General features: G+C 48.3%; 2 protein-coding genes across 54 annotated transcripts in view; one reads left to right on the forward strand and one right to left on the reverse strand.

Annotated features, from left to right (window-relative positions):
- Positions 1–12927, forward strand: part of LOC137633422 (putative leucine-rich repeat-containing protein DDB_G0290503) — a 549442-nt gene that overhangs the window by 354240 nt on the left and 182275 nt on the right. The window lies entirely within an intron of this gene.
- LOC137633435 (splicing regulatory glutamine/lysine-rich protein 1-like) overlaps positions 1–12927 on the reverse strand; it is a 408786-nt gene that overhangs the window by 180928 nt on the left and 214931 nt on the right. For 3 of the 4 annotated variants that reach the window (XM_068365729.1, XM_068365730.1, XM_068365731.1), the window contains exon 5: positions 174–360. The exons of the other annotated variant lie outside the window; for it this stretch is intronic. In XM_068365729.1, coding sequence (XP_068221830.1) covers positions 321–360 — 40 coding nt within the window. In that variant the 3' untranslated portion in view covers positions 174–320. The remainder of the gene's footprint in view (positions 1–173; positions 361–12927) is intronic. 4 annotated transcript variants of the gene reach the window in all.

The following is a 12927-nucleotide window of genomic DNA, read 5'->3' on the forward strand; positions in this document are numbered from 1 at the left end:
CAGTAGCTAGAGAACTGCATTAGCTATGCAATATTAAAACAGATAGTCAAAAGGCAAGACAATGGATCCCTCATGGTGGCAAAGAGAACTCACCTTGGAAACTAGCTCTGATATCATTCTGCATCAATACATAAAAACTCAGTAGTCAGAGAGAGAGAGAGAGAGAGACTTACCGTGATCTAGATCATGATCTTTCATCCTTGGAGGAGTCCAAGAAAGATATGACGGGGGTCAATGGCCGATGCAATAAAGTTCTGGGCCTCTTTGACTCTCCTCATGGCTTCCTCAATTTCTCACTGCGCTGCCTCGTTGCTCTTGGTTTAGGGCTTGATAATTGCAGTGATAGAACGGTTGTTCACTCTGGAAAGAGAAACAATGTCAATTCAACTATTAAACACTATAGTAACATATATTAATGTTGAGATAAAAGAAAAAAAATCCTATAAAGACTTATAGAATGTAAAGTCTAAATAGTTTTGATAAAATCTGTCAAAATATTTTATATGACTTTTCTGCTACAGACACAAGAAAAGACAAATTTGAAGATAATTTGTAATTTTCCCGTAATACAAACCTGGGGTTTTTTATTTGGATTATCTTCCAGCTTCGCCAAATGATAATCCAAATAAAAAAGTGAACAATTGAAAATTGTTTCTCCATTACGAAAATCACATTAATTCTACCCGTTTTACTTTAAAATGACCCAAGCATCTCTCTCTCTTTTCCATTGATGTTGATAAGGACTTCAAAATGGGAGATAGGTCAAACATGTTATTTTCATTAGTAAAATAAATTTTTGAATATACTTACCCGATAATCATGTAGCTGTCAACTCCGTTGCCCGACAGAATTCTACGGACGGGATACGCCAGCGATCGCTATACAAGAGGGGGGTGTACTCACCAACGCCATCTGTGGCCAGGTACTGCAGTACTTCTTGTCAACACCACCTCAATTTTTCCTCGGTCCACTGGTTCTCTATGGGGAGGAAGGGTGGGTCAATTAAATCATGATTATCGGGTAAGTATATTCAAAAATTTATTTTACTAATGAAAATAACATTTTTCAATATTAATCTTACCCGATAATCATGTAGCTGATTCACACCCAGGGGGGTGGGTGAAAACCAGTGTACATGTTAATCAAGAAGCTAAGTATCCCGTATTTCATATTATCAGTTATTCAAAATAACAATGAAATTATAAGTACCTGGTAAGGAAGTCGACTTGAACCATTACTCTGCCTTTAATAAGTTCGTCTTCCTTACTGAGCGCAGCGTTCCTCTTAGGAGGCTGAACAACTCTAAGGTGCTGAAGTATAAAGGGCTGCAACCCATACTAAAGGACCTCTACACAACCTCTAACCTAGGCGCTTCTCAAGAAAGAATTGACCACCCGCCAAATCAACTAGGATGCGGAAGGCTTCTTAGCCTACCGTAACAACCCAAAAACAACAATAAAAGCATTCAAGAGAAAGGTTAAAAAAGGTTATGGGATTAAGGGAATGTAGTGGCTGAGCCCTCACCTACTACTGCACTCGCTGCTACGAATGGTTCCAGGGTGTAGCAGTTCTCGTAAAGAGACTGGACATCTTTGAGATAGAATGATGCAAACACTGACTTGCTCCTCCAATAGGTTGCATCCATAATACTCTGCAGAGAACGGTTCTGTTTGAAGGCCATCGAAGTAGCCACAGCTCTCACTTCGTGTGTCCTTACCTTCAGCAAAGCAAGGTCTTCATCCTTCATGTGAGAATGAGCTTCTCTAATCAGAAGCCTTATGTAATACGAAACTGCGTTCTTGGACATAGGCATCGAAGGTTTCTTAATGGCACACCATAAGGCCTCTGATTGTCCTCGTATAGGTTTTGACCTTTTAAGATAGTACTTTAGAGCTCTGACAGGGCAAAGAACTCTCTCTAGTTCGTTACCCACCATGTTGGAAAGGCTAGGAATTTCGAACGATCTAGGCCAAGGACGTGAAGGAAGTTCATTTTTTGCCAAAAACCCGAGCTGTAAGGAACATGTAGCTGTTTCGGATGTGAATCCTATGTTCCTGCTGAAGGCGTGAACCTCACTAACTCTTTTGGCTGTTGCAAGGCAGACGAGGAAAAGAGTTTTGAGAGTAAGGTCTTTGAAAGAGGCTGACTGGAGAGGTTCAAATCTAGGAGACATAAGGAACCTTAAGACTACGTCTAGATTCCAGCCTGGAGTGGACAAGCGACGTTCTTTAGAGGTCTCGAAAGACTTAAGGATGTCCTGTAGATCTTTGTTGGAGGAAAGATCCAAGCCTCTGTGGCGGAAAACTGTTGCCAACATACTTCTGTACCCTTTGATCGTAGGAGCCGAAAGAGATCTAACATTCCTAAGATGCAACAGGAAGTCAGCAACTTGGGTTACAGAGGTACTGGTAGAGGAAACTGCATTGGCTCTGCACCAGCTTCGGAAGACTTCCCACTTGGATTGATAGACTCTGCGAGTGGATATCCTCCTTGCTCTGGCAATCGCTCTGGCTGCCTCCTTCGAAAAGCCTCTAGCTCTAGAGAGTCTTTCGATAGTCTGAAGGCAGTCAGACGAAGAGCGTGGAGGCTTGGGTGTACCTTCTTTACGTGAGGTTGACGTAGAAGGTCCACTCTTAGAGGGAGAGTCCTGGGAACGTCGACCAGCCATTGCAGTACCTCTGTGAACCATTCTCTTGCAGGCCAAAGGGGAGCAACCAACGTCAGCCGTGTCCCTTCGTGAGAGACGAACTTCTGAATAACTCTGTTGATGATCTTGAACGGCGGGAATGCATATAGATCGAGGTGGGACCAATCCAGCAGAAAAGCATCCACGTGAACTGCTGCCGGGTCTGGGATTGGGGAACAGTACAATGGGAGCCTCTTGGTCATCGAGGTAGCGAACAGATCTATCGTTGGCTGACCCCACAAGGCCCAAAGCCTGTTGCACACGTTCTTGTGAAGGGTCCATTCTGTGGGGATGACTTGACCCTTCCTGCTGAGGCGATCTGCCGAGACATTCATATTGCCTTGAATGAATCTCGTTACCAGCGTGAGGTTTCGACTTCTTGACCAAATGAGGAGGTCCCTTGCTATCTCGTACAGCTTCCTCGAATGAGTCCCTCCCTGCTTGGAGATGTACGCCAAGGCTGTGGTGTTGTCGGAGTTCACCTCCACCACCTTGTTTAGCAGGAGGGACTTGAAGTTCATTAAGGCCAGATGTACTGCCAACAACTCCTTGCAATTGATGTGAAGCGTTTCCTGTTCCTTGTTCCATGTTCCCGAGCATTCCTGTCCGTCCAAGGTCGCGCCCCAGCCCGAGTCTGATGCGTCCGAATAGAGATGAAGATTGGGGGTCTGAACAGCTAACGAGAGACCCTCCTTGAGAAGGATGTTGCTCTTCCACCACATGAGAGTAGTCTTCATCTCTTTGGTAACAGGAATAGAGACCGCTTCGAGCGTCATATTCTTGTCCCAGTGAGCTGCTAGATGGTATTGAAGGGGGCGGAGGTGGAGTCTCCCTAACTCGGTGAACAGGGCTAACGATGACAGGGTCCCTGTTAGACTCATCCACTGTCTCACCGAGCATCTGTTCCTCTTCAGCATGCTCAGGATGCACTCTAGGGCTTGGTTGATTCTTGGGGCCGACGGAAAAGCCCGAAAAGCTTGACTCCGAATCTCCATTCCCAGGTAAACGATGGTTTGGGAAGGAATAAGCTGGGACTTCTCTAAGTTGACCAAAAGACCCAGTTCCTTGGTCAAGTCCAAAGTCCATCTGAGACTCTCCAGACAGCGACGACTTGTGGGGGCTCTTAAAAGCCAGTCGTCTAAATAAAGGGAGGCTCTGATGTCCGCCAAGTGGAGGAATTTCGCAATATTCCTCATCAGTCGCGTAAACACCAGAGGTGCCGTGCTTAGGCCAAAACACAGGGCTTGGAATTGGTACACAACCTTTCCAAAAACGAATCTCAGAAAAGGTTGGGAGTCTGGATGAATGGGGACGTGAAAGTAGGCGTCTTTCAGATCCAACGAGACCATCCAGTCCTCCTGCCTGACCGCTGCTAGGACCGACTTCGTCGTCTCCATAGTGAACGTCTGCTTGGTGACATAAGCATTGAGCGCACTGACGTCCAGCACCGGTCTCCAACCTCCTGTCTTCTTGGCCACCAGGAAGAGACGGTTGTAAAAGCCCGGGGATTGATGATCCCGGACTATCACCACTGCCTCCTTCTGTAACAGGAGCGACACCTCTTGATGTAACGCTAGCCTCTTGTCCTTTTCCTTGTAGTTGGGAGAGAGGTTGATGGGAGAAGTGGTCAGAGGGGGATTGCGGCAGAATGGGATCCTGTAACCCTCCCTTAGCCACTTGACAGACTGGGCGTCTGCACCTCTTCTTTCCCAAGCTTGCCAGAAGGTCTTGAGTCTGGCTCCTACGGCTGTCTGGAGAGGAGGAGAGTCAATGTTTGCTTTTCGAAGACTTGGTACCTTTCTTGGACCTGCCCCTGTGACCATCTGGACGGGTACTTCCTCGGCTGGGGGCTCTGCCACGAAAGGGCGGAATAAATCTGGTAGCAGGAGTATCAGCCACTGGGGTGCGGTAAGTTCTTGGTACTGAAGGTGCAACCTTAGCCTTCCGTGCTGAAGAGGCCACGAGGTCATGCGTATCCTTCTGTATAAGAGCCGCAGACATTTCCTTGATAAGATCCTCAGGAAACAAGAACTTAGAAAGAGGAGCAAAAAGTAACTGTGACCTTTGGCAAGAGGTGATACCAGTGGAAAGGAAGGAGCAAAGTTGTTCCCTTTTCTTGAGGACTCCCGATACAAACATAGAGGCAAGTTCGCCGGAACCATCGCGAATTGCTTTGTCCATACAGGACATGATCAGCATGGCCGAGTCTTTGTCAGAAGGGGCAGTCTTCTTGCTCAAGGCCCCCAGGCACCAGTCGAGGAAATTAAAAATTTCAAAGGCGCGAAAGACTCCCTTTAAGAAGTGGTCCAGGTCAGAAAAGGTCCAGCAGACCTTAGAGCGTCTCATAGCCGACCTTCGTGGAGAGTCAACCAAACTTGAGAAGTCAGCCTGGGCAGAGGCAGGGACCCCCAAGCCTGGTTCCTCTCCCGTGGCATACCAGACGCCCGCCTTAGAAGCCAGCTTAGGAGGCGGAAACATAAAAGACGTCTTTCCCAGTTGCTGCTTGGACTGCAACCAATCCCCTAACATTCTCAAAGCTCTCTTTGATGATCTAGTGAAGACAAGCTTAGTGTAGGCAGACTTAATAGGTTGCATGCCTAGAGAGAACTCGGATGGAGGAGAACGAGGGGTAGCAGAAACAAAGTGTTCAGGGTATAACTCTCTGAACAGAGTAAGGACCTTGCGAAAGTCAATGGAGGGTGGCAATGACTTGGGTTCCTCCACATCAGATGAAGGATCATCCAGGTGAGCAGCTTCATCCTCAGAAACCTCATCACCTGAGTGTTGAGAAGCGAGAGGTAACGATAAAGCAGTATGTTGAATGGCTGAATCCTGAAGAACGGGTGCATGCGCACTAGCGGATTCATCCTCAAGACTCTGCTGAAGAGGATGAGGGCTGGTAATGACAAAGTCCTGAGGCTGGGATGAAGGAGGTTCTGCGGGGGTCTGAGGAGCAAGCGTGGTGAGAGGCGAATGCTGTAAAGCATGAGGCTCATGCTGCATAGTCTGCGGTTCAAGTTGAATAGGAAGCGGCTCAAGCTGAGAAGAATGTGGTTGCTGCATGCGTTGAGGTGGCTGTCTCATAGCATGAGGTTCCTGCCTCAAGAGTTGCGCTTGCCTCAAGGGTTGAGGTGGCTGCGCAGAGAGAGGCTCTTGTCTCACGAGTTGAGGTTCTAGCCTCAAGAGTTGAGGTGCTTGCCTCGAGAGTTGAGGTTCTCGCCTCGAGGAAAGTGGAGGTGGCTGCCGCAAGAGTTGAGGTTGCTGCCTCAAGGATGGTGGAGGTTGTCGCACCGCAAGAGGTTGCTGCCTCGAGGATGGTTGCAACGCATGAGGCTCCTGCCTCAAGGGTAGAGGAGGTTGCTGCAAAGCATAAGGATCCTGCCCCAAGTGTTGAGGAGGTTGCCGCGTGGCAAGAGGCTCCTGCCTCAAGGAAAGTGGAGGTTGCTGCACAGCGCTGGTATCTGGCAACTCCCAATGCGGCAGCTCACGCATGGAGGTAGCTTGAGGAACCTCAACATCATACGTCTGGCAGGCTGGACTGCGCAGAGGTGGGGGAGCGCTCGCAGGAGGAGGTGTGTTAACCTTCTCTGCCTGAAACTCCTGCATCAACACCGCAAGCTGCGACTGCATAGTCTGCAGCATAGCCAACTTGGGATCAACAGAAGTTGAGGTCTGTTGAGGCATAGCTTTAACAGAAGTTGAGGTCTGTTGAGGCATCGCTTTACCTCTCTTAGGAGGCGTGCAGCCATCCGATGACTGCGGCGAGTCCGAACTAGCCCAGTGGCTACACCTGGGCTGTTGGACTCGCGCGGTCTGGACCTTACGCTTAAGAGGCCTTGAGACCTGGGTCCAGCGTTTCCTCCCGGAAACATCTTCTGCAGACGAGGAAATTAAGGGCTCAATCGTCTGAGAGTGGAAGTGACGATCTCTATAAGATACGCCCGCAACCACTGAGGATACTACTGTGCGCCGATCAAGGCCTGCCGAACCCTTTTGCCCTTCGACATTGCTTCTCCCCTGGGCTTGGGAGCTTGCAAGAGGTCCCGGACTGGGAGGACGACTGGCACGCACAGAAATATCCTCATGCGCAACACTGACACTGACACTAGGCACAGCACTGGCACTACCACTTCCCACTGCACTTTTCACTTTAAGTTCCTTGACATCTGCCAAGAGAAACTTGTGGTCACTCACTACCGACTCCACCTTATCACCTAAAGCCTGAATGGCACGTAAAACATCCGACATATCAGGCTGAGCACTAATAATAGGTTCGGGGGTAGCCACTACAGGGGGAGGAAAAGGTTGAGGATCATGGGGGGAGGAATAAAGCAAAGAGCGAGCAGAACTCCTCCTAACTCTCTCCCTCTCTAACTTAGTCGTATACTTGAGGAATTGAATAAAATCAAATTCCGAAAGCCCGGCACATTCCTCACATCGATCTTCCAACTGACAGGATTTTCCCCTACAGTCGGAACAAACGGTGTGAGGATCAACCGAGGCCTTCGGAAGACGCCTAATACAAGTCCTAACACTACATCGTCTTTGGGTAGGAGCTTGAGAATGGTCGGACATCTTGAATCAGAGAACAGTCAAGGGGGGTTTCCAAATTAAAGCAAAGATCGTTATACCATTAATCAAAATCAATCCAAAAGCTATCTAAGCTAAGGGAAAAGCTTCCTGTATAGCGAAAGCTGAAATCTCAGAGCAATACTTCACCAAAACCGTGAACAAAGACTCCAAAATCATAAGCGTATCCATGTAGGTCTTGCCGGAAGCACGACAGAGGAAAAATTGAGGTGGTGTTGACAAGAAGTACTGCAGTACCTGGCCACAGATGGCGCTGGTGAGTACACCCCCCTCTTGTATAGCGATCGCTGGCGTATCCCGTCCGTAGAATTCTGTCGGGCAACGGAGTTGACAGCTACATGATTATCGGGTAAGATTAATATTGAAAATACTATTGTATCAGGCTAGCGTGGGACACAAAGGGTCGCACTGGGTAAGGAGAGCGCGGCGAGATGTTATCACGACGCGACCAGAAAACTTACTGGAGGTCGAGACCTGAGCGAGCACGCTCTCCGACCCCGGGTCGCCTCATGGCGCGTATCACTCCGCCAGAGGTTCCCCCGCATAGAAAACAGAGATAGGGTAAACTACACAAAATTCTGGTCGGTTGGGAGGAGATCCCAGATACTCCTAAGACAGTAGTTCGAGGTAAGTACTCCGTGTTGGAACAAACTACTATTGTATCAGGCCATTACCTTAAAAATCACGCATTCCCACACAAATCAACTCTCCTCACTTGCAAATATAACTAACACCTTCAAGTTCATGCAGAGTTAAGCTTAATTTATTTAGCTTATATATATGTTGCAAGGTTCTATTTTCTAAGGTGGCCTTTTCTAGTTCTTAGATCTTCAGCACCCCCTGCAGTAGGATGTAACTGCCTACTCCCCCCCCCCTAGGGCAATTGTTCCACTGCCATTGTGGACTGGGGTTCTTTTATTCATATCTGGGGTGCGGCCAGTTTTCACGCATTGTCTGTTTGTGATAATAGTTGATTCAACACTGTACAATATTGCACAAAATTTCCAACAAGAGGAAAATAGCTACAGTATAGTCTAATTCACTATGGAGGAAAAGAACCAGAATAAACTTAAACATAGAGTAGTAGGCTTAACAGAAAAAAATGACACTCGGCTAACATAATAAAAGCTACAGTTAACAATAATAAAATAAAACATTTTAAAAGTAACTTGTATTTTTCCTAGCCATACAACTACTTCTTCTCCATCACTTACAGCAAAAGAGAAAAAAAATTACAAATTTTTGTCAGGAGCTGTCTGTACATGCGTACAGTACTGGAAAGTGGCCAAAACGAAAGTGAGTAGTCTACAATTGGAGCCCCTTTCCAATCGGTGGTAGGATAGCTGCTCATCATCCAACTTTAATATCTCTAAATAAAGAACGAGGGTTTGTAGGATGCGTAGGAACCTGCCAGATGTGTGGTAGAATCTGTGGTTCTAGGATTGGTCTGCACAGTCGCGTACAATGGCATCAGCGACAACAACATTAATTTAATCATCATCACCAGTTATTTAAGAAGCAGTATTCGTCATCGATTCAATGGACAACCATAAACTAGGAAGGAACAAATATACCTTACAGTAAACGTACCTGTCCCTGATTGCAAACAAAATCCCTCTCTCAACCATTATAAACCTATTTGCATAAGAACAACTAGAAGTTCTACATACTTTACATCACACATTGAAATACTTACGTGATGGGCTGTCCCATGAATTCCTGATGATGCATTTTCAGCGCTGATGTTACGAAAGGTTGCTCAGAAGACTCCACTAATGCATTTTTAGTTCCATTACACTCCAATCCAAGACGCAGATAACGAAATTCTCCAGCTTTAGCTGCTGGCTCCGTCAATTCCTCAGCAGTTACCTATGAGCAAAAAGTCCCAAGACTGTACTCTCAAACATAAATATATCATGAAACTTATGCAAATATGACAAATTCATAGATAATTTGTATTTTTCCTAACTATACAAACCTTGGCTATTTAATAGGGGTATTACGTTTGGCGTAGCTGAAATGACGAGCCATTAATTTTTAACGAGGGTTTACTACCCACACCGCTAGTTAGAGGGGGTAGGGGAGGGTAGTTTGCTACCCCATCCCTCTCACACACACCTGTGCTTGAGCTCACTTTGCTTGGAGGTAGGACTTCAAGGGGGATAGGGCTGGCAGGCAAGTTTGGTTAAATAGCTGTTTGTATACAGTAGTTAGGAAAAATACAAATTATCTACGAATTTTTCATTTGTTCCATAACTGGAATACAAACCACACCATTTAATAGGGGTGACTCACCCACTAGGAAGGGTGGACGTCCCAGCCCGTCTGACTTTTGGCTTTGACCGGGGACTCCTTATTTGAGTGTGTAGCACTTAAGAAATAAGGAGTCCCTGCACCTCGCTAAAACCTTGCTACGCAAGGTCTGCGGCCTACGCAAGCTGTGTGTGAAGGTAAGAAGAAGTGTGACTCGTCCTAGAATGTTGTTCTGAAGTTCTTTAGATGGAAACTTATAGACTAGGACTTTCCCAATACCACCTCGTCAGGGTATGGGGACGTAATAGTATTAATCTTAATACTAGGAACACAAGGAAGCATGGTTTACCTGCAGTGGTTTGAGGTTAGCTATGCAAAGAACCCAGGATGCTGCTTTCCCCAAGAGAGGGGAGGATGAAAAAAAGAATAAGGGCCAGTCAAACCTCTTCATTCATGCAGACTAAAACCGGGTAACAATGCCCTCGACCTTCTGCTACTTGTCCAATAAGAAGCTTGAGGTTTTAAACCAGCTGTTGTGCAACCACCACAGGACCGATAGAGAACGTATCAAGTCTCCTGAGGGTCACGTCTTGCAGGTAGTGGGATGTGAACGTTGTTTGACGTTTCCACACCCCAGCTTGAAGAACCTGCGTCACTGAAAAATTTCTTTTGAAGGCCAGGGATATAGCTATGCCCCTGACATCATGTGCTCTGGGGCGACGTGACGGAGGAGGGTCTGGATTCAGTGCCAGGTCAACAACCCTGCAAATCCATGCTGAGATGGTGTTCTTGGTGACCCTCCTCTTGGTCCTTCCTGTGCTGACGAATAGTGCAGGCACACGAGGACGGGCTGCGGCTGTTCTCTTGAGGTACAGCCTCAAGCTCCTCACTGGACATAGTAAGAGATGGTCTGGGTCATCTGTTATAGTACGGAGACTAGAAATCCAGAAGGAGTCGAATCGAGGATCCGCTACTCTTGGATTCTGAGTCTTAGCAATAAACTCAGGGACGAAGCTGAACGTTACCTCCCCCCATCCCCTTAAATGAGCAATGTCATACGAGAGACCATGAAGTTCGCTGACTCGCTTGGCCGAGGCCAAAGCTAGCAGGAATACCGTCTTTCAGGTTAGGTGGCGATCTGATGCCTGGTTCATACGGAGGTCTCTTAAGAGACCTGAGAACTCGAACCACGTTTCATGGGGGAGGTTTCACTTCCGACTGAGGGCAGGTAAGTTCATAACTACGTACGAGTAGAGAAAGTTCTAGCGATGAGGAAATGTCCATTCCTTTGAGCCTGAAGGCAAGACTTAAGGCTGAGCGATAGCCTTTCACTGCCGAGACTGAAAGGCGCATTTCTTCATGCAAATACACGAGGAACTCCGCTATTGCTGGAATAGTGGCATCTGGGTGAGAGATACCCCTTCCACGACACCAACCACAGAAGACTCGCCACTTCGCCTGGTAGACCCCTGCGGATGACCTGCGCAGGTGTTCAGACATCCTAATCGCAACTTGTTGCGAAAATCCTCTCTCAGAGAGGAGATGCTGGATAGTCTCCAGGCGTGAAGCCGCAGTGAACCTACGGATTTGTGGAAGATGTTGGCATGTGGTTGTTTGAGAAGATTGTGTCGTGGAGGGAGATCTCTTGGTGGCTCAGTTAGGAGTTGCAGAAGGTCCAGGAACCATTCTGCGTGATGCCATAGCGGAGCTATGAGGGTCATTGAAAGATTGACCGATGTTCTGGTCTTGTTGAGTACCCTCCTCATCAGACAGAACGGGGGAAAGGCGTAAACGTCGATGTTGTCCACCGTTGTTGGAAAGCATCTTGCCAGAGTCTTGGGGTCTGGGACTGGGGAACAGTACAGCGGGAGCCTGAAGTTCAGGGCCGTTGCGAAGAGGTCCACAGTCGGAGAACCCCACAAAGTCAGGACTTTGTTGGCTACTAGATGATCCAAAGACCACTCGGTACTCACTGAGATACTCTGCTCAGGTTGTCGGCGAGCACATTCCTTTTGCCCGGAATGAAGCGTGCCGATAGTGGTATCGAGCGGATTTCGGACCATCTCAGTATTTCTACTGCTAGATGAGATAGTTGCTGCGAAAAAATACCTCGTTGTTTGTTGATGTAGGCAACTACTGTGGTGTTGTCGCTCATCATCACCACAAAGTGACTTGCCAGGTACTGATGGAACTGTTGAAGGGCTAGAAAGATGGCCTTCATCTCTAGGAGATTTATGTGGAGGTACTTTTCTGACTCTGACCGGAGGCCTGAGGTCGTGTGGTGCAGAACGTGGGCCCCCAACCCTTTTTTTTGAAGCGTTCAAAAACACCGTCAAATCAGGGGGGATGACAAGAAGATCCACTCCCTTTTGTAGGTTCTCGTCTGCCACCCACCACTGGAGATCCGTCAGTTCCGCAGGTCCCATGGGGATCTGGATGTCCGGGGAGTTGTCCGCTTGATTCCACCGGGACTTGAGTCGCCACTAGAGGGATCTCATCCTGAGGCGACCATTGGGAACGAGACGGGCCAGTGATGAAAGGTGACCGAGGAGACGTAACCACGACTGGGCTGGAAGGTCTTCTCGTCTGAGAAAAGATCTTGCGGGTGAGAGTTCACGCATGGCTGTACCAGCCGTAGGGCCCACGCGCGCAGGAGAAAGATCCCTAGCGGCGGGCGCGCAGTTGAAACATGTGAGGCGTGTGGGCGCGCAATAGAATGTTGGCGCGAATCCGTTGGAGAGGATAGGCGAGCGCGCCCGCATATCCTCGCGGATGTGTGCGGGAGAAGGTTGGCGCGAAGGCGAGCGCTGGCGCGATGGTACTAGTTGGCGCATGGGAGAAGCCAGCATTGTTGACTTCCCAGCAGCGCCCAGATCAGTAGATCGTTGGTGCGCAGGAGAGTTAGCTGTTGGGCGCGTTCGAGCACGGGCAAGAGACTGATGGCGCGCGGGAGACCACTGGCGCGTAGGAGGTTGATGGCGCGCAGGTGAGAGTTGGCACGCAGCTGGGCGCGGGCGCGTAGGGGAATGTTTGCGATTAGGCTCAGGCAAGACCTGGCGCGCAGGAGAACGTGGGTGCATATGTGCATGAAGGCATGCATAGCGCGTGATGGAGCTATCCTCCTGTTGGGACGTATGCGCCTGTTGGCGCATAGGCCCTTGATGCCCTGTGTTAGGGTTTAGTGATGGGGCCTGACGAGTTACTAAAGAGCGCTCGTCAGGTTTCGTTGGTGCATAGCGCTTATCTGATTGGCGCACCTTAGCGCGCTCCGGTGAAGCCTTGTTAGACCTATGTAAAAAAGGTGACGGCAGGTGGGCAGGTCTATCAGGTGGAAGGTCAACGTGTCCTTTAAAAGGACGACCTTCCACTGAAGGAGTTTGCGAACGATCTGCAGAAAG

The sequence above is a fragment of the Palaemon carinicauda genome, chromosome 43 (assembly GCF_036898095.1).
Source record: "Palaemon carinicauda isolate YSFRI2023 chromosome 43, ASM3689809v2, whole genome shotgun sequence".
In the NCBI taxonomy this organism is placed as follows: Eukaryota; Metazoa; Arthropoda; class Malacostraca; order Decapoda; family Palaemonidae; genus Palaemon; species Palaemon carinicauda.